This window comes from Echiichthys vipera (assembly GCF_963691815.1).
Source record: "Echiichthys vipera genome assembly, chromosome: 5".
NCBI classification, from domain to species: domain Eukaryota; kingdom Metazoa; phylum Chordata; class Actinopteri; order Perciformes; family Trachinidae; genus Echiichthys; species Echiichthys vipera.
The window spans coordinates 3153380-3175566 of NC_139830.1; the positions used below are offsets into that span (position 1 = coordinate 3153380).

At 42.8% G+C, this 22187-nt stretch overlaps 1 protein-coding gene across 1 annotated transcript; it reads right to left on the minus strand.

Annotated features, from left to right (window-relative positions):
- Positions 1-1691: 1691 nt before the first annotated feature.
- Positions 1692-21973, minus strand: rsf1a (remodeling and spacing factor 1a; the record flags this gene model as incomplete). Its single annotated transcript, XM_083914152.1, has 18 exons — positions 1692-3087; positions 3170-3370; positions 5676-5896; positions 6004-6178; positions 6330-6394; positions 6522-6631; positions 6720-6768; positions 7959-8038; positions 8400-8504; positions 9150-9359; positions 9438-9618; positions 11998-13318; positions 13736-13837; positions 14397-14551; positions 14626-14831; positions 16175-16267; positions 18381-18472; positions 21811-21973. The coding sequence occupies 18 exons, from the start codon at positions 21971-21973 to the stop codon at positions 2288-2290; spliced, it is 4329 nt and encodes a 1442-aa protein (XP_083770278.1). The 3' UTR covers positions 1692-2287.
- Positions 21974-22187: the final 214 nt, after the last annotated feature.

The following is a 22187-nucleotide window of genomic DNA, read 5'->3' on the forward strand; positions in this document are numbered from 1 at the left end:
GTGCATTATTGTGTTTATTTTCCTGTTAAAGGACCGCTCGTGTTGTCAGACGCAGACGTTAAACGACGGTGTTCGGGGGGAAGTCATCTGTTCAGCCGTGGTGCGTTCAGGTGCGTTCAGGTGCTCCTAAAGTCAGAGCAACCACTCGTGTTTAACGTAATGTCTTTAAACCAAAACACCAAATGTTTTGAGTCGTTTTCCGACAATTTCAAAGATAATTTCCACGTCAAGAACGTCTCTAAACCGCTCTGTGAACTACACGATACACCGCGCGTTCCCCGTAATATTCAGATCATTTATTCCCCGATAACAAACAAAAGTCTTCTGCTACTTCCATTTTTTAAAGGGACAGTACGAAACCTCAAAGGCAGCCGTTTAAATCTGCCGTAAAACCCAAAGAAGACGGGATTTTGAGGCTAAACTTTGAGGGAATCAACGCGGAGAAAGCTGCAGAGCTACAGAGAGAATAACGTCGCAGTAGAACGAGTCGCTCCGGCGCTTAAACTTTTATATTTGAAGTTTTCTCTCATGTGCAAAACATGCGTTAAACATTTACTGCGTGTTTCCGTCTCTCTCTGCTGCAAAAAGACAAAAAAATAACCTTTAAACTAACGGTTAACGGAGGATTCGCCTCGTGTTTGTGGCGGGGGCAGAAATCTCAGACGCAAACGTTAAACGACGCTGTTGGAGGGAAGGAAAGTGTTCAGCCGTGGTGCGTTCAGGTGCAGTCAGGTGCTCCTAAAGTCCGAACAACCACTCGTGTTGTTTAACGTAATGTTTTTAAACAACAACACCAAACGTTCTCTGTCTGCGGCGTCTTTTGAGTCAAGATTTGCTGCTTTTCTTTGACCATAAACTGATTATTTTAGATTTTTTTAACACTTTACAGACTAAACATTTACCATTTTAAGCATAAAATGTTTCATAAACGTCTTAAAACTGCACATTTGAGAAACAAGGACGCACATTTTTCATTAATTTCTAGACATTTCAAAGACACAGAGGTCGGATTTCTAACGTCCTCGTCAACTTGATTAAAGTCAAGCCTCTTTATTTGGCGTTTCATGTTCACACCCTGCACAAGACACAATAAAATAAACAAAATAATGCACATTACAAAGTGTTGGAGGTTACACGAACATATTCAGCTGGGCTGCAAAACTTAAGATTAGTTTCATCACCAATTAAATGTCTTGAAAAGTGAATGTTTAGTCTTTAAAGTGTTAAAAAAATAAAGAATAATCAGTTTAAAGTCAAAGAAAAGCAGCAAATCTTGACTCAAAAGACGCCGCGGGCAGAGAACGTTTGGTGTTGTTGTTTAAAAACATTACGTTAAACAACACGAGTGGTTGTTGTGACTTTAGGAGCACCTGAACGCACCTGACTGCACCTGAACGCACCACGGCTGAACACTTTCCCCCCCTCCAACAGCGTCGTTTAACGTTTGCGTCTGAGATTTCTGCCCCCGCCACAAACACGAGGCGAATCCTCCGTTAACCGTTAGTTTTAAAGGTTATTTTGTGTCTTTCTGCAGCAGAGAGAGACGGGAAACTAAATATCACAGGGAACGCACGGCGTATCGTGTAGTTCACAGAGCGGTTTTGACGTAGCGAGACGTTCTTGACCCTGAAATTATCTTTTAAATTGTCGGAGAACGATTCAAACATTCGTCTCGTTTGCATCTTGTTTGGTTGGAGGCAGAAATCTCAAGAGATCTGGTCGAATAAAAAATCCGTACGGCGACAGAGAGGTGAGGAAGAAACGGCGCTCCTCGTGCGGGGCGTCCCGGCGTCGTGATCCAAAGTGTTCGGTTTGACGCCGACACTCTCCTCGGCGGCGGGTTTTTAAGTGCTATGAGAAGGATGAAGTCTTTCGAAGATGAGGTACACTACAAACAGACCGACTCCACCGACCGGGCCCTCCACCGTCCAGGTCCAGAGAGAGGCGCCCGGGGTCGCGGTGACCTCCGGGTGCGTGAGCGTGCGTCCACTTAAAAACAGGAAGTGCCGCCAGTTCCCGGCGTGTTTTTTACGTTGACGAGTAAATGCGTGTTTGTGCAGTACGGCGTGTGTGTGTGTGTGTTTGTGTGACGTGTGGAGAGCACTCTTAACACATTACAACAGCGAGGAAGGAAGAGCAAGACGGGGAGCGGAGGAAGAGGAAGAGGAGGAAGAAGGGGAGGAAGAGGAAGGTGGAGGTGGAGAGAGAGAGATCCAGTTCGTGGGTGAAAGGCCTGACAGATAAAAGACAAAAAAACACAAAGAAGAAGCGAGCGTTGTGACAGCCATCATGACTGCGGACTGTTCTGGACAGAGTTTAATGAGTCCGTCTGGCCCTCCTCTTCCTCCTCCTCCTCTTCCTCCTCCTCTTCCTCTTCCTCCTCCCCTGGATGCGAGGGCCCATTGTGCCTTCCCTGCCCGCCTGATGCTGCACTGTCCCTGGGCACGGCGGGACTCTCGGCCCCGGGTTTGGCCGGGCCTCTGGAGGTCCGATGTCCGTTTGACGGAGACAGGCTTCGGCCTCTCCCCTTTTCCTGAGTGTCGCTCCGCTCCCCCGCTGAACACTTCTTCACCGTCGCCTTCTGTCTTCCCTCCTCCTCCTCCTCCTCCCCCTCTTCTTCATCATCATCAGAGTCGATGCGGTTGAGTCTTTTGCGGATTGGACGATCCTCTTCCGATGACGACTCAGAATCCTCCGAGTCCTCATCGTCGTCGTCGTCGTCCTCGTCCGTCGAAGGCCGCTGTTTTTTCAGCATCTGAGCGAGCCGCTTGCGCCGCTGCTGTGACAGGATCTCCCTCCTCTTCCCCCTGCCCATCTTCTCCGGGTCCTCCTCTTCTCTCTCCGTCCTCTTTAACCTCCTCCGCTTCTCTCGCTCCTTCTCCCTCTCCAGCAGTTTCCTCTTCAGCCGCCTCGCCCTCTCCCTGTCGTCGTCCTCGTCGTCGTACCTCCTCCGCTTCACTCTCGTCCTGTTCCCCCGCGGGTCTTCCTCCTCCCGTCTCCGCCTGTTCACTCGTCTTCTCCTCCTCCGGTCATCTTCGTCTTCGTAGTCCTCCTCCTCTTCCTCCGAGTCTCTGGAGGAAGGCGACGCTAAAAACAGAAAAGTCAGAGTAAAGTGGCTGAGGTGCATTTAAACGACACTTCATCCTCCGCACGAGAGTTGTTGACTGACCGTCGCTGTAGTCGCTGGAGAAACGCTCCTTGCGCGGTCGGCCGCGGGGTTTGAGGACCTTCACCTTCTTGGCGGAGGCTCTGGAGTTGTCCGACGACTCGGACGTCTCGTGGTAGTTGACCTGCTGCCGCTGGCCGCGCCTTAGGCCCCGCCTCTTTTTGTCGCTGTCGCTGTCGGTCATGTCGCTGTACTGATCCGAGCCTGCAGACAATAAGTCGGTTTTACATCGTCGTAAACTAAATATGTTTGCGTCTCGGACCGTTGGTCGGACTAAACCGAGACACTTTCAACATTTGATGGAAGGAAATATAAATTACAGGTTCGTGCAGCATTTTAAGAGTAAAAAAACACTTTTCCAGCACTTTCAAGGAACTCAAACGCTAACGTTGATACAATCAATGCAACAATAAAACATTAAAATACATCTGAGGGCTCTTCTGTGTCTGCTGAAGAGATGCAAAAGATGCGAAATGACTAAAAATAGATGCAAAACACCACAAAAAGATGCAAAATGACTAAAAATAGATGCAAAACCAGCACAAAAAGATGCAAAATGACTAAAAATAGATGCAAAACCACCACAAAAAGATGCAAAATGACTAAAAATAGATGCAAAACCACCACAAAAAGAGGCAAAATGACTAAAAATAGATGAAAAACCACCACCAAAAGATGCAAAATGACTAAAAATAGATGCAAAACCACCACCAAAAGATGCAAAATGACTAAAAATAGATGCAAAACCATCACAAAAAGAGGCAAAATGACTAAAAATAGATGAAAAACCACCATAAAAAGATGCAAAATGACTAAAAATAGATGCAAAACCAGCACAAAAAGATGCAAAATGACTAAAAATAGATGCAAAACCACCACAAAAAGATGCAAAATGACTAAAAATAGATGCAAAACCATCACAAAAAGAGGCAAAATGACTAAAAATAGATGAAAAACCACCACCAAAAGATGCAAAATGACTAAAAATAGATGCAAAACCATCACAAAAAGAGGCAAAATGACTAAAAATAGATGCAAAACCACCACAAAAAGATGCAAAATGACTAAAAATAGATGCAAAACCACCACAAAAAGAGGCAAAATGACTAAAAATAGATGCAAAACCACCACAAAAAGATGCAAAATGACTAAAAATAGATGCAAAACCACCACAAAAAGATGCAAAATGACTAAAAATAGATGCAAAACCAGCACAAAAAGAGGCAAAATGACTAAAAATAGATGCAAAACCACCACAAAAAGATGCAAAATGACTAAAAATAGATGCAAAACCAGCACAAAAAGATGCTAAATGACTAAAAATAGATGCAAAACCACCACAAAAAGATGCAAAATGTCTAAAAATAGATGCAAAACCACCACAAAAAGATGCAAAATGACTAAAAATAGATGCAAAACACCACAAAAAGATGCAAAATGACTAAAAATAGATGCAAAACACCACAAAAAGATGCAAAATGACTAAAAATAGAAGCAAAACCAGCACAAAAAGATGCAAAATGACTAAAAATAGATGCAAAACCAGCACAAAAAGATGCTAAATGACTAAAAATAGATGCAAAACCACCACAAAAAGATGCAAAATGTCTAAAAATAGATGCAAAACCATCACAAAAAGATGGAAAATGACTAAAAATAGATGCAAAACCACCACAAAAAGATGCAAAATGACTAAAAATAGATGCAAAACCAGCACAAAAAGATGCAAAATGACTAAAAATAGATGCAAAACCAGCACAAAAAGATGCTAAATGACTAAAAATAGATGCAAAACCATCACAAAAAGATGTAAAATGACTAAAAATAGATGCAAAACCACCACAAAAAGATGCAAAATGTCTAAAAATAGATGCAAAACCACCACAAAAAGATGCAAAATGACTAAAAATAGATGCAAAACCACCACAAAAAGATGCAAAATGTCTAAAAATAGATGCAAAACCACCACAAAAAGATGCAAAATGACTAAAAATAGATGCAAAACCACCACAAAAAGATGCAAAATGACTAAAAATAGATGCAAAACCACCACAAAAAGATGCAAAATGACTAAAAATAGATGCAAAACCACCACAAAAAGATGCAAAATGACTAAAAATAGATGCAAAACCACCACAAAAAGATGCAAAATGACTAAAAATAGATGCAAAACCACCACAAAAAGATGCTAAATGACTAAAAATAGATGCAAAACCACCACAAAAAGATGCAAAATGACTAAAAATAGATGCAAAACCTCCACAAAAAGATGCAAAATGACTAAAAATAGATGCAAAACCACCACAAAAAGATGCAAAATGACTAAAAATAGATGCAAAACCACCACAAAAAGATGCAAAATGACTAAAAATAGATGCAAAACCACCACAAAAAGATGCAAAATGACTAAAAATAGATGCAAAACCACCACAAAAAGATGCAAAATGACTAAAAATAGATGTGAAATGAACATTGTCTTGTTCCTTTCATTTAACTAGAGGACACTCACCCATTTCTTCATCGCTGTCGTCCTCTTCCTCAGAGGAGCGTCTCCGTCGCCGCCTCAGTCGTTTCCTTCCCCTGCGTTGGATCTTGCTGGGTCGCTGCTTAGGCACCCCCTTCACCGCCCGTCTGGGGCGCGCGCCGCTGTCCAAGCTGCCCGCATCGCTGCCCGCTTCATCCTCCTCCTCGTCTTCGGCCCCTGACGCACCGAAGTCTTCGTCCTCTGAGCTTTAGAGGGGAGGAGAAGAAAACCATCCATCAGACGGCCTCAAGCTTTTGATTTAAAGAAAGAGAGTGTGTCCGTGTGTCCGTGTGTCCGTGTGTGTGTGTGTTACCTGTTGCTGAGCATGAACTCGTCTTCGCTCTCCGCTGCCGTGCTGTCGCTCTCCAGGTCGTTCAGTCTCCGCTTCTTCCTGTTCCTGGCGGCGTGAGACTGGCTCCTGATTGGCCGCTGGCTCTCCTTCCCGTCCTCTGACAGGATGGCGGTGATGTCTCTGCCTTGCCCCGCCCCTAACGTCAGAACAGTCAGAACGGCGTTAGAACAGTTAGCCCGTCTATGCAGCAGCTTTGAGTTTAACCGTCAGAAAGAAATATTAATAAAATCTATAGAAGTAAAATAATAATGTATAAATGCCTGTTTGCGATGGTGCGGTCCGCTCACCTCCACAGAGGTCCCTGATGTCCTCCTCTATAGCCTCATCGATGGCGTCGTCAAAGTCATCAAACCTGCAACACAAAGTTCAAAAATCTGCGTTCAAACACACCGTCCAATCATTTTAACCGTTTCCCCTTCACATTTATAATTAAGGCTAAACGTGAACATGAGGCGCTCGAACCCCCGGGCCATGCCCACCTGTAGCTGATGTGCTTCCTGGTTCGGGTGGATCTCCTCCCGAGGTTCTTGCTCTTCTTAGGATCTTTCTTCTTCGCAGACTTCTCCTCCTCTTCGCCTTCGTCGCCCTCCTGAAAACATGCACAGGAAGTGATGAGTCAGTGGTTTTGACGCTGATGTGGTAAAAATATTAATAATAATAATAATAACTGAACTCACGGGGATGATGTTCTCCACGCTGATCCCCACGTACACCAGACGCTCCCTCCTGCACAGACGGGGAGAGACGAGGGTCAAAATACACTCTTTTATTATCGAGTGTGTTAAAAATGTGTTATTTTAAGTTGTTTATATGTAAATAATTTATAATTATGAAGGAGAAATCCTTAGAAGTATAAATTAAATACAGAAATTCAATAATTGATCAAAAATAAATTAATGAATTCAAAATAAACGCAAAAATATCAAAATTTTCTCTTAAATATATATTTTTTAAGTTGTTTGTATTATTTTCTTTAAACATTTCTTTTTCTATTGCATTTCTTCTTTAAAGAAAACAGCAAATATGTAAATAATTAATAATAAAATATAAAATAATGAAGAAATCCATAAAGAGACGTTTAAATAAAATATAGAAATTGATTAATTAAAAATAAATGAAAAAAATGTATAAATGAATCAAAGAGGTCCAATTTAATTAAAGGCTTAAAGGTATATATGTTTTTTATTTTTCATTAAATTTTTAATAATATCTTATTTTATGACATATTCATTTATTGATAATTTATTTATTTTTGTATTTATTTTCCAGGCCCCCACATTATAACATGCACGCTTGTAAGAAGTTCAAGCCGTTTTATTTAATTTCATTTTATTTAATGTTAGTGTGTGACACCTACTGGACAGTTTGGTGTCCTTGCACAAACACTTACCGTATTTTCCGCACTATAAGTTGTACCTAAAAACCATCACATGTCTCAAAAGCCGACAGTGCGCCTTATAATCCGGTGCTCCTTATACATGGACCAATATTGAGCCACAACAGGTCTCCAACTACGGTGAGCAGCCGCCGACTCTATTTTCCCCGTAGAAGAAGTAACGCGCGGTGCCTGTTGAGATATACGACTGCGTGAAGCGTGCCGTTTCATTTCCATGTGTGTGTTTGTGTAAAGAGCCCAAAATGGCTCCTGTTAAGAGACACGCTTACGACGCATTATGATGTGGTGACCTTATATATGAAAAAAGTTTCAAAATAAGACGTTCATTGAAGGTGCGCCTTATAATGTGGAAAATACGGTACTTACAAATGGCTCCTACAACACAGCTTCTGCAGTATTGTTATGATAATTACAATAATAATCACACTGTTTCTGTGTTTCTGTGTGTGTGTGTGTGTGTGTGTGTGTGTGTGTGTATGTGTTTCTGTGTGTGTGTGTGTGTGTGTGTGTGTGTGTGTACCTCCTCTCTGCTCGCTCTCTCTTCTTCAGAGCAGAGTCCAGGTTGAGCAGCTGCTCCTCCAGTTTCTCACACAGAAGCTTCTGAACCATGAGAAACACAAAAACACAGATTAAAGGTTGAAAAATCTCCTCTTTTCAAAAAGTGCTGCTCGTGAACGAACCTCAACATTTGATTTCTGCCCCTGAAATGTGTCTGAATGATCTCATTTGCCTATTCTTTCAACTGTTAAAAGGCCTTTACACACCGGGGGAGTCTTTCTCATAATTTGCACTAATAAATGTATAACTGTTGTTTTTACTTTCGGGGGTTTCGAACCGTGAATAAAGACGTCAACCAATCAGGCTGTTTGTTTACTTCTGAGATTATAAAACAACAACAGATGTTTCTATGTTTCGGCAAAACTGTTTTACTTTCTACCTTTACACACACACACCCACTTACATGTTGGCAGGGTGGACAGAACCACTCTCCATCTGGAATCAACATGAGCGGCGGCCGCAGACACGCGGTGTGGTACCCACTGTCACAGGAGTCACACAGCAGGATCTGAGGACACACGGACAAAACGACTAAAAACAGATGCAAAATGACCAAAAACAGATGCAAAACAACTAAAAACAGATGCAAAATGACCAAAAACAGATGCAAAACAACTAAAAACAGATGCAAAACAACCAAAAACAGATGCAAAACAACTAAAAACAGATGCAAAATGACCAAAAACAGATGCAAAACAACCAAAAACAGATGCAAAATAACCAAAAACAGATGCAAAACAACTAAAAAGATGCAAAACGACCAAAAACAGATGCAAAACAACTCAAAACAGATGCAAAACGACTAAAAAGATGCAAAACGACCAAAAACAGATGCAAAATGACTAAAAACAGATGCAAAACGACAAAATACAGATGCAAAACGACAAAATACGGATGCAAAATGACTAAAAACAGATGCAAAATGACTAAAAACAGATGCAAAACGACTAAAAACAGATGCAAAACAACAAAAAACAGATGCAAAACGACTAAAAACAGATGCAAAACGACTAAAAACAGATGCAAAACAACAAAAAACAGATGCAAAATGACTAAAAACAGATGCAAAATGATTAAAAACAGATGCAAAACGACCAAAAAGACGATGACTCCACTAAAAAAACGGCGCCCGGCCCGCCTGCCTGAAACGCACCAGCTCGGGGTGGTTGGGGAGGCCACAGTGGCTGCAGGCGTCCTCACTGGGAACCTCCTCAGATTTACACGATGCCTCCGAGTCGCTGCCTCCGTCGCTCTCCCCCTCTGCTCGCCTCCTCCCTCCCTCCTCCGCCTCCTCGCCCTCGTTCAGTTTGCGTCTCTTGGCGCGGATGTTGGACCAGCGGGCGCGGCGGTGCCTCCGTTTACCCTGAAACCCACAGAGAGAAACCGTAAGAACACAGAGAGGTTCACGTTTAACCTCGCTGACGGGACACAGACTCATTACCCTCTGCTTCCTCATTTGCCCGACAGGTTGCGTCTTGCTGTCCGTCTTTGTCGTCAAGCTCTCTTCGTCCTCTTCCTCTTCCTCCTCCTCCTCTTCCTCCTTCTCGTCCCTCGCTCTGGAGGGCAGCGCCTGTTTCTTCTGCGGCTTCTTTCTCTGGCTGTCGGACGCCTTGGAGCTCGGCCTGCATGTTGGCAAAGCAGATGATCTTGAAGAAAGAAGGTGTAGACGGGACTGGATTTATTGTCAAAGTCATAAATGAGAGTTTACAGTGAACAAAAACAGAGTTAATGAATAAAAAGTCTTTATGAAATAATCACACGGTGAAGCTTTTTGTTGTGTGTGAATGAAAAGTACGCAAAATAATCATCATTGATCACAGATTAATTGTTAAAGTTGTTTAGCGAGAAACAGACTTATTACTATAAACTATAAACGACTAGAAACAGACGCAAAACACCACAAAAATGACAAAAAAGGACTTAAAACAGATGCAAAACACCACAAAAATGACAAAAAAGGACTAAAAACAGATGCAAAACACTACAAAAATGACAAAAAAGGACTAAAAACAGATGCAAAACACCACAAAAATGACAAAAAAGGACTAAAAACAGATGCAAAACACCACAAAAATGACAAAAAATGACTAAAACAGATGCAAAACACCACAAAAATGACAAAAAAGGACTAAAAACAGATGCAAAACACCACAAAAATGACAAAAAAGGACTAAAAACAGATGCAAAACACTACAAAAATGACAAAAAAGGACTAAAATAGATGCAAAACACCACAAAAATGACAAAAAAGGACTAAAAACAGATGCAAAACACTACAAAAATGACAAAAAAGGACTAAAAACAGATGCAAAACACCACAAAAATGACAAAAAAGGACTAAAAACAGATGCAAAACACCACAAAAATGACAAAAAATGACTAAAACAGATGCAAAACACCACAAAAATGACAAAAAAGGACTAAAAACAGATGCAAAACACCACAAAAATGACAAAAAAGGACTAAAAACAGATGCAAAACACTACAAAAATGACAAAAAAGGACTAAAATAGATGCAAAACACCACAAAAATGACAAAAAAGGACTAAAATAGATGCAAAACACCACAAAAATGACAAAAAAGGACTTAAAACAGATGCAAAACACCACAAAAATGACAAAAAAGGACTAAAATAGATGCAAAACACCACAAAAATGACAAAAAAGGACTATAATAGATGCAAAACACCACAAAAATGACAAAAAAGGACTAAAAATAGATGCAAAACAACTAAAAACACCACATAAAGATGACAAAAACAACAAAAAATTTGTATTTGTGTCCAAAACAACCCTCAGTATTCACTAAGAGACAGAAACAGACAAAGTGAAGTTAAATAAACAGTTAAATGTGGTTTTCGTCTGAAAGGAGACGTGTTAAAGACGCAAATTAGCCCAAAAATGATCAAAGCTCCAAGAGTTTTCTGTCCCAACGCACGTTTGTTCGCTTCCTGCACCTTTTCCAAAGTCAAATTCAAGCATTTAAAGGTGCATTTCCAGTCTTTTCCAGCACCTCACAGCTGCGTTAAACTCCATATTTATAAACTGAACAGTCCTCAGTGTTCACTAAACGAATTATTGCATTGCATATTGTTGCAGCGCTGTTTTTCGACACCGTGATCGAAACGATACAGTAAAATAGCTACGACGGACATTTTTATATTGTTTTGAAGACGTTTATCTGGGCGCTGTACTCCGGGGTCCTGCAGCTTTCACTTTTTATTTTTAATCAGGTTAAAAGAGATATCACCTATAAACAACTAACATTGTGTTTCATAATACCAGAAGGATATACTGTATATATATATATATTATATTATATTATATAACCTTTTGTTGTGTAAGAAATGCAGCTAAAACAAGCATTTTAAAGCACTTTTCAAACCAATCTCCAGCCCCCCGTACGAACCCTGCGTCAAGGATCGGAGCGTAAACGGCGTCTAAATGACGTAAGTATTGTTGTAACGTTGTGATAGAAAGTATATTTAGGGTTCCTGCAGCTTTTCCAAAGTCAAATTCAAACGCTTTTAAGGTCCATTTTGAAGGTTTTCCAGCTCATCACAGCTGTGGCAAATTACATATTTCTACAAATACACGCAAATGGAAAATGCTCACTTCCCTTTTTTGATTTTTAATCACGTTAAAAGAGATGGTGTTGTGCTACAAACAACTAAAACTGTGTTTCGTAATACCAGGAGGATGTATTTATTATATTTATTATATTAAAGAGCTGTTTGTTGTGTAGGAAATGGCTAAAACAAGCATTTTAAAGCACTTTTCAAACCTTGCGAACATTAAAATTCAAGCGTTTTCCAACCCTGATTCTCTGAGGAGACGTTTTCTGACAAGTTTGAGTTCATTTGTTTGTTTTTAACAATAAAAACAACGTATTTATGTTTCTGTTATCGCACTGAATCACCGCTGAGCCCTTTCACAAACTTTAATCTAAAATAATTATATAAAAATCCTCAGTTTTAGGACTTTTAATAAAAAACACACACCTGCAGATCCTGGCAGATCTCCTCAGCGTCCTCCCCTCCTCGTGCACCTCCTTCTCCTTCTCCTCCTCCTTCCCCCCTTTCCCCCGTAGCTTGTTTCTGCGGTGCGGAGGGATCTTGATCTTCAGCCGGATCCCTTCTTTCTGGAGCTCCGAGGACGCTTCCTCCCGGGGACCCCCCTGCCTCTCCCCTGACCCCGGCGCGGCGTCCTTCACCCCGCCCTGGGCCGCATCCGCCCCCCCGTTGACCTCGTCTGCCTCCGACGTCCCTGAAGTGCTTTTCTTCTTCTCGGGGTCGTCTTTGCTTCCTTCTTCTGTCGCGGACGCCTCTCTTCGCCGCTCCTCGTCCTTCTGTTGATGACCGTGGCGCCCGGTTTCCGTCCCCGGTGTTGTTCCCTCGCCCTGGTCGTCCGCCTCTGTGGACTGAGACGGAGAGGAAACGCTTTCCACTTTCCTCTCTGCGGCTTCAGGGCGTGGGTCGGATTTTAAGGATGACACGGGTGGTTGTTTGGCGTCTTCCCTTTGTGGAGGAGGAGGAGGAGGAGCGGTCGCTGCTGCCGCCGCCGTCGTCGTCTCCCCTTCAGCCGGCCCCTTCCTCACCAGCACCGACTGCCGGCTCACCTCCCTCTCCTCGTCCGCAGCTCTGGAGCCCCGCTGGTCTAAACTGGGCCCGTTTACTTCCTGCTGCTCAGCACCGGGGGTTCTGTGGCGCTCAGACGGGCTGCGGATGACCCCGACGTGACCTACAACTCCGACTTGACCTATGACCCCTATGACTCCGTTCTGCCCCTCTTTGAGCGGCGGCGCTCTCCCGTTGCTCAGCTCTTGCCTCGACGCGGTGACCACGAGCTGCTGCTGCTGCTGCTGAGGCGCCGCTTGTGAGGTCGCCGGAGCTCCAGCGGGCGCCAACGAGCCGGGCGACTTCCCGTCTTTTCCGTGACCTTCCTTGCTCTGGATCACCGACGGGTTACAGACGATAATACTGCTGCTGTTGCTGTTGTTAAGGTGGTTGCCGTGGTAGCTCTCGGCTATCTTCAGCTCCCTCTTCTTCAGTGGTATCTTCGCCTGCTGGCTGCTCCTGACGACCGCCCGCTCCGCTTCCACTTCCTTGTTCACTTCCTGCTTTGTAACAGTCGCGCTCGGCGCCATGACGACCGACACAGCGTTTTTGGGAGCGTCTGCGTCCCTGGGTTCTGATTTGACGACGGTGGTGATGGTGCTGACGCGGTTGTCAAAGACGGGCGAGGATTTGCGGTCCATCTTTTCTTCTTCTTCTTCTTCTTCTTTGACCTCCGCGTCGGCGTTTTCCTGCTCCGACTTTATCACTGCAACACAAAGAAGACAAAACGATAAACCTCCGAGACACAAGACGGGACGGACGCGACGTGCGGTTTCTCTCCTGCAGAACAAGCGGGGCGTTGTAATATTTGTGCGTAAACGAGGAGAATCACAACAAACTGGAGCGTTCAGAGGGTGGATGCGTCACAATGAGGACGTTTCTGAGCAGTTTACACAACAAAAGGCACCGAAAAATACAATTATTGCAGAAATAAACATCAAAATTGATCCCAGATAACAGCAAGGATCGCTCTACGGTGCTCCGCAAAGTCTGGGTGCATTAATGAGAGGTTGAGGAAGGATTTTGACCATTTTGAGGCTAAACTACAGCATGAGTTTAAAAAATGGTGCTTTTTCTACTTTCTCATGAAACAAAATGTAAAAGTTTCTGTAACTTAAGGAACCTTTTGTTAGAGGTTCCTCTTCCTTCACGGGGTCGAGCTTCTCCCCGTCAGCGTGCTCCTCTGTGGCCTTGGAGGGGTCGGCGTTTCCACTGGCCTCATCGCCTAAGGACACACACACACACACACGCGCACACACACACACACACACACACCCACACGTAAGTGTTTGTGCAGAGACACCAAACTGTCCAGTAGGTGTCGCACTAACACAGAAAAGGCTGAGTCACCAAAACATTTAATAATATTAAATTAAATTACAAAAAAGGATAAATACATTTAAAAACTTCAAATAATACATTATTTTAAAAGAGAAAATAATTAATTATATTAATTATTCATTAATGTATTTCTTTTTAATTAATTATTTAATTTCTGTATTTTATTCATACGTCTCTTTATGGATTTATTCTTCATTATTTTATATTTATGTTATTAATTATAAATACTTTAATTAAAAAAATTAAACATATTTAAAAAAAGAGAAAAATAAATTATAACGTAATAAAACAGTAAATGCATTTAAACAGAAATATCAATTAAGTCCCATTTCATTAATTAATAAAACTTCTGGTGCGTCATTTATGTTTTATTTTGGCGGGTTCAGTCCACAGAAGACTTTCCATCCACACTTTAAATCCTCAGAAAATTCCGCCCAACTCACCTGTGTCCTTCTCCGTGGGGCTGGCGCTCCCAGACCCCGCCTGGTTCTGGTTCTGGTTCTGGTTCTGGTTCTGGTCCTGGTCCTGGTCCTGACTCTGTTTCGGTTCCACCTGAGCCTTGAGCAGCTCCAGAGCCTCCGCCAGGTCGTTACGAGTCCTGAGAGGAGACACTTTGGATCAGTGGGAATGTGCGCGTGAAGCGACGAGTTACAAACGCGGCGTCGTGAATACCTGACGATGCACGTCCAGGTGGACCCGTCCTGGTCGTCCTGCTCCTCCGTGTACACCCGGATGTTCTGCTCCCGGTCCAGCTGAAGCCAGTACATCAGGCCCTGCTGGTCCCGCCCGATGGGCTGCAGACGCATCTTCTCCGGGTCCTCCTCGTTGATCGCCATCTTGAACTTTAGGTTGTCGTCAAACTGACACTCGCAGAGATACTAGAGGAGGAAACAGAGGTGAATTACAGGATGATGTCAGCATGCCTGGCTCGCTTGGAAACCCGGGAACGCACAAAGACAAGGTCACGTGGGGCGATCATGGACGCAGCAAGCGCTCTCTGATGCGGGACAAAACGGCGGTCTGGGCTCGATTCCATTTCCTGCAGCGGTTCGTTTCCTTTAGCCCTGGAGAGCGGCCTCCAGGAGCGTTTCAGGCCACGCCCCCTCTCAAACGGCCATTCACTCGCCGTGTTTACGTCACAAACAAAGGCCCCAGAGGGATTTAGGAGACTCCGGAGGTGACGTATCGCTCTGAATGGGTTTAGATCGCCGGTGATCAGCTGATCAGTGACACGGCGGAGCGTCCGTCCTCGAGAGAAATACGGAATAGTTTGATTTAAGGCGGCACGTATGATTCACAACGTCAACTAATGTACAGGTAACATGGAAGAAAACAGTCCACCTTAAATATTCCAGGTGCTGTAAAAGTGTTTGTTGACAGACAGCCTGTCACCCCGCTGCAGTACGGTGTGTGTGCGTGTGCGTGTGCGTGTGCGTGTGCGTGTGCGTGTGCGTGTGCGTGTGTGCGTGCGTGCGTGCGAGGTATGGAGCATGCTGCGAAGGACCACAGGTCAGAAATTCAACCCAGAATCCGTGCACAGATCATTTCCTGCGCTGCGTTCTTCTTCACCACGGGACAAAAGTGTTGACTCTACTTCGCCGTGTTGTTGTGGCGTCTGTTCGACCACACGTCACGTCCCGCTGAGAGCTACAACCAATCAGCAACTGGGTAAATCTCTCCGATACGGCCTCTTTCTACTCGGTCGAACGGCCTCCGGAGCGACTCACGTGCAACTTGGGGCGTCATTCGGGGCGGTCGAGCACAGTGGGAACGCACCTCGTCAGAAATACTTCAATAATCCAAGAGGTGAATTATTTTTGTTACAAAACTCCAGATCTACAAACTACAATTACTATACAGACAATATATATTAGAAAAACTCACATCTGAATGTACAGAAATGAATATTTACAGCAGTGAAATATATATAAGATCAGAAATACCCGACTAATGTGCGGTGTGAGAGGATAACCCCCTAAAAAGGCTGGCGTTGTGCGTGACGGGACGCTTTTTAACCTAACGTTTAGGCCAAACGACCACGAAGCTATCGAGAAAATGAGTCACGCGTTGACCCGGAGCAGAGATTTTAGGTTTTCTTTCTGCAAAAACAAAAAAAGGAACAGGAAAAAGAGCAACTGGATCATTTTAGCTGCTGAAAGAGACCAAAACACGCCCGCGGACGCACTTATTACACCTGTGAGAAGAGCAGAAACAGTCGTACCTTGAGGATGCACGACTTGCACTCCATGGACATCTCCTGGTAGCCCTTCTGCTCCAGCTCCCAGGCCCAGGTGCTGTTCAGCTCCTGGCAGACCTGCAGGAGATAAAGACGAGATGAAGCCACTGCAAACGACCACGAGAGCTCCGCCTCAGCGCTGACGCACCTACTTTAATACTCTGTCACGTCGCTTCCTTCTGTCGACCGCGTCAGAAAGAAAACTCTACGTTAAGACGCTACTACTTCACTACACTACTGGATATCACTGCGAAACTTCCCCTGACATTCAGAGAAATGGGTTTGGTGTTCCAAGTTACCCCGAGTGAAGGAGTTCAAGTCCCTCAGGATCATGTTCACGAGTGAGGGGACGATGGAGCGTGAGTTTGGCCGGAGAATCGGAGCAGCGGGGGCGGTGCTGCAGTCGCTCTACCGCACCGTTGTGATGAAAAGAGAGCTGAGGAAGACAAAGCTCTGGATCTACGGCTCAGTCCTGGTTCCTACCCTCACCTGTGGTCATGAAAGCTGGGTCAGGACCCAAAGAACCAGGTCCAGGTCCAAGCGTGTGAAATGTGTTTCCTCAGGAGGGGGTCTGGAGTCTCCCTTAGGGCGCAGTCACACTGTCCTTCTGTCCCGGGCCAAAACCGTTTTTTCAGCTAAAGCCTAGTACCTTTAAGCAGTGTGAGTGCACCCGTTCCGCGCATAACTGCGGTGGGCTTTAGCAGAGCCGTTTGCACATGTACGAGCACGAGCGTGCGCACGTGTACGAGCATGAGGCCTACGGTGGTTCTGAGGTCATTTCCTGTGCGCCTGTTGGGACGTAGAAAAAAGAAGGAGGGACCATGCGCGGACATTTCAAACAATGGCGGCGAAAGGTTCACGTTGGTGTGATGCGGAGGTGGAGTGTTTACTGCAGATTTGGTCGATGAAAAGATTCAAAAACAGTCGACAAGACGCACAAAAACTCAGAGGTCTACGGAAAGATCTGGAAACAAAGCCACGCATCGCCATGACGTCATCAATGCGTGTGACGTGTTACGGCGTGATGACGTATAGGCAGCAAGAAGCATTCTCCGAGGCCCAGGTAGTGTGAGTACAAACGGGCCTGGAGGGGGGGACAAGGACCCTACCGGGTCGCGGTGCAGAAGGACAGTGTGAGTGCACCCTTAGAGAGAGGGGGAGAAGTTCAGCATCCGTGAGGAACTCGGAGTAGAGCCGCTGCTCCTTTGTGTTGAAAGGAGCCAGTTGAGGTGGTTCAGGATCATCTGGTAAGGATGAACCCTGGGCGCCTCCCTAGGGAGGTGTTCCAGGCACGTCCAGCTGGGAGGAGGCCTCGGGGAAGACCCAGGACCAGGTGGAGAGATTAGATCTCCACACTGGCCTGGGAACGCCTCAGGATCCCCCAGTTAGAGCTGGTTAATGTGGCCCGGGAAAGGGAAGTTTGGGGTCCCCTGCTGGAGCTGCTGCCTCCAAATAAAATCAACTATTCTGATCATGTGTTCCTCAGCAAAAATCTTGTTTTCAGTGTCGAACATGCAAATCTTATTTTCTCTGTTACATCATATAAACCTAATATTGTTTTTTTGACACTGTGATAGAAACGAAAAGCTAAATATTTATAATTGTTGTATTGTTTTGGCGATATTTATCTGGGCGCTCTACTCGGGGTTCCTGCACCTTTTCCAAAATCAAACTCAAGCACTTTTCAAGCATTTAAAGGTGCATTTCCAGTCTTTTCCAGCACCTCACAGCTGCGTTAACCTCCATATTTATAACCAGAACAGTCCTCAGTGTTCAGTAAACGTATTATTGCACTTGTTCATCACATTAAATGAGACGTTATTGTCCTGTAAACAACCAACACGATGTTTGGAGACGACTAATTAAAGGAAAACCAACTCAACAGGAATTAAATCACAACTAAAACGTATTTTTCATGATAAAATGTTGTTTTCAGTCTGAAACATGCAGATCCTCTTTTCTCTGTGATACATCATTGATGCCATCCACTATAACCAATATTTCAAGCCCTTTATTTGAACTCAAAGCAGCTTTTTCAACCTTGAACGATAACATTCGGGTGTTTTCAAGGATTTTCCAGCGCCCGTGTGTTCCCCGCTGACCGTCGCTGTGGGGTGTGTTTCCCAAGATGCAGCGGGTGACACCTCACCTCAGTCAGTGCGTTGTGTTTGATCATGCGGAGTGCCCTCACCTTGGCCAGGTACTTTTCCCAGCGGTCGGTCGTCACAGACCGCCCCAGTTTCCTGAGCAGCTTCACGTGGAGCTCCACAAGAGGTTTAGGAACTGAAACACACACACACACACACACACACACATTCAACCTTTGTTTATACACGGAAAAATCATCCAGGGTGATATTTAATTACAGTGACATGGAGTTAAATTACAACAGAAGAAGCAAAACCAGCATAAAAACAATAGAACGACATTCAAAAGGGGGAGAGGAGCCTTCGGAGAACCTTTCAGTTAGACATAGAGGTGTAAAATCGGTGCACAGTCCACATAGAAAAAAGGTCTATTTCACCATATCTGTGAATTTCTGCCCTCTGACAACAGCATTAGTCTCAAATGTCCCCCCTCCGAAAATATTCTGAATGCGCCATTATGCATTTACTTTTCTCAACTTCATCACATAAATGCCATACCATCAAAAAAAGATGCAAAATAACTAAAAACAGATGCAAAACAACCACAAAAAGATGCAAAACCACCACACAAAGATGCAAAATAACTAAAAATAGATGCAAAACCACCACACAAAGATGCAAAATGACTAAAAATAGATAAAAAACCACAAAAAGATGCAAAGTGACTAAAAATAGATGCAAAACCACCACAAAAAGATGCAAAATGACTAAAAATAGATGCAAAACCACCACAAAAAGATGCAAAATGTCTAAAAATAGATGCAAAACCAGCACAAAAAGATTCAAAATGGCTAAAAATAGATGCAAAACCACCACAAAAAGATGCAAAATGACTAAAAATAGATGCAAAACCACCACAAAAAGATGCAAAATGACTAAAAATAGATGCAAAACCACCACAAAAAGGTGCAAAATGACTAAAAATAGATGCAAAACCACCACAAAAAGCAAAATGAAAGATCTGTGCACTTCTTCCACAGTTGCATGTGTGTGTAATTTTCACTCAAGTACTGCACTTAGTACAATTTTGATGTACTTTATTCTACTTTATAGTTGTACTCCACTACATTTCAGAAGAAATATATAATTTATATAATATCCACTACATTTATTTGGTAAATGTAGTTACTAGTTGCTTCACAGATTCAGATTATCAACAACTAAAATAACATTTACTGTTAACGATAAAGCTACACAACAGTCAAAGTAGTTAAAAGTAGCCCCACCTTCAGCAGCTGCAGCATAAGATATTTAAATTAATCTCTCAATAATTATAATCCAATAATATATTCTTGTGAAACAGGCAGATCCACATAAAGAGTACTTTTACTTTTTGCACATTAAGTACATTTTGAGGCTTAAACTTTTGTACTTTTACTTAAATAACATTTTGAATGCAGGGTTTTTACTTCTGACAGAGCGTTTCTACGGTGTGTGGTATTAGTGAAGCAAAAGTTCTGAGTGCTTGTTCCTTTACTGCAACACTAAAGTGATAAAAACACAATAAAAACACAACAAAAACAGGGTTAAAACTGCCTCTAATGTGTATAAACGTGGGGTCTGACGTGAGACTGTTAAGGACCTCATGAATTTGCAGGAAATTCCAGTTTCCTGCAGCTAACGTTAAACAACAGAACTAAACAAGACTTTCTAACACGGTTAAAGTCTCTAAACATCACTGACACAGGAACATAACATCGGACATTAACTCTGTGTTTTTAGAAGTTGACGAATCCTTGATGATAAAGATAATTTAGAAACAATAATAACATGAATTTAAATCTACAGAGACAGTAAAAATAGAAGATAATAATAATAACACAAATGTACGAGGGTCTGCTTAACTTATGGAGTAAATCTGAAATCCCTAAATAATCTAAAAATATATATAATTTATTATTTTTGAGGTTTAAGTTTCCCAAAGTGATGAAATATGATTTAAAATCAGAATAATTTGCGCACATTAACTAATGTTAGTTAGCGCCACAGCAACCAGAGTCCCGACCTCCTGCGCATGCGCAAACTACATCATTATTTTTATTTTTCTATTGAAAATAACAATAAAAACATTACTTTTCTTACATGTTACAGAGTCAAACACACGCCAAAAATATTTTTAAAAATGTAGAGACGATAACAATATAGATTAAAATATATAAAGACAGTAAAAAAATAGAAGAAAATAATAATAATAATAATAATAACATAAATAAAAACACATGAGTTCTGCTTAACTAATGGAGTAAATCTGAAATGCCTAAATAATCTAAAAAAATATATTATTAATAATTTTTGAGTTTTAAATTTTCCAAAGTGATGAAATTTGATTTAAAATCAGAATAATTTGCGCATATTAACTAATGTTAGTAAGCGCCACAGCAACCAGAGTCCCGACCTACTAATGTATAACATTACTTTTCTTACCGGTTGAGGATTCACACACACGCCAAAAATATTTATAAATGTAGAAAAAATAACAATATGAATTAAAATATATAAAGACAGTAAAACATGGAAGATAATAATAATAATAATAATATTAATGATAATAACAACAAAAATAAAAACATGAGGTTCTGCTTAACTAATGGAGTAAATGTGAGATCCCTAAATAATCTTAAAAATATATAATTAATAATTTTTGAGCTTTAAGTTTCCCAAAGTGATGAAATTTGATTTAAAATCGGGTTATTTTGAAGTCCCAGTCTACTGCGCATGCGCACACTACCTTATTATTTTTATTTATTTACTGAAAACATTACTTTTCTTACATTTTCCAGACTCATACGCACGCCAAAAATATTTTTAAAAATGTAGAAACAATAACAAAATAATTTAAAATATATAAAGACAGTTAAAAATGGAAGAAAATAATAATAATATTAATAATAAAAAAAAATGAAAACATGAGGTTCTGCTTAACTAATGGAGTAAATCTGAAATCCTTAAATAATCAAAAAAATATATAATTAATAATTTTTGAGTTTTAAGTTTCCCAAAGTGATGAAATATGATTTAAAATCGGGTTATTTTGAAGTCCCGACCTACTGCGCCTGCGCACACTAACTCAGCACCACAGCAGCCCACAGAGTCCCCTACTGCGCCTGCGCACATTTGACAACCACTTCTGCCAGTTGCCAAAAAAAACACAACATCCACTGTTTTTTAGCTCCGTTTTGACTTAAAAATACCAGAAAGAAGGCGGAAAACGGCGCCGCCATTAACACACGTTAAACACATCACCTCCGCGGGCACTGATGTCAGTAATGCCCGGCTGCCTGTGAGGCAAGGCCGGTGAAAAATCACACCTGACAACCCTCCGGAGCTAACCGGTTGGCTGTGTGTGGTCACCAGGCAGTGCTGCATCATGGTGGTGGCGGTGGTGTAGCGGTGGTTTTGGACCCCCGTCTCCTTCGGTTTCAAGTGTCGCAGCTTTCCACCACTTCTCTCCCCGCTAACATCGACCCCTCTCACCTGTCGTGGTGTCCCGCAGATACCGCTCCATCTGCGGGAAAGTCATCTCGGGGAGATCCAGCGCCGCTCCGAACCGCTCCAGGAACGAGCAGACCTCCGCGAAGCTCGGGCAGAGCGCCGGGCCGGAGCTCCTCACCAGCACCACCACCGGAGCAGCAGCCATCTTTCCCAGAGTAGCAGGAGGGGAGGATGCGACTGTGCGCGAGAGAAATGAATGGAGGGAGGGAGATCTACCGGGGTCAAGCTGCACGCGACCACGGCCCCCGGCTTCCGCAGAGGACTTTCAAAGTAAAACCGAAATAGGGCGAGCTAGTTAATAATAATAGTACAAATATAATATTAATAATAATATTTAATATTAATAATATTTATTTAGA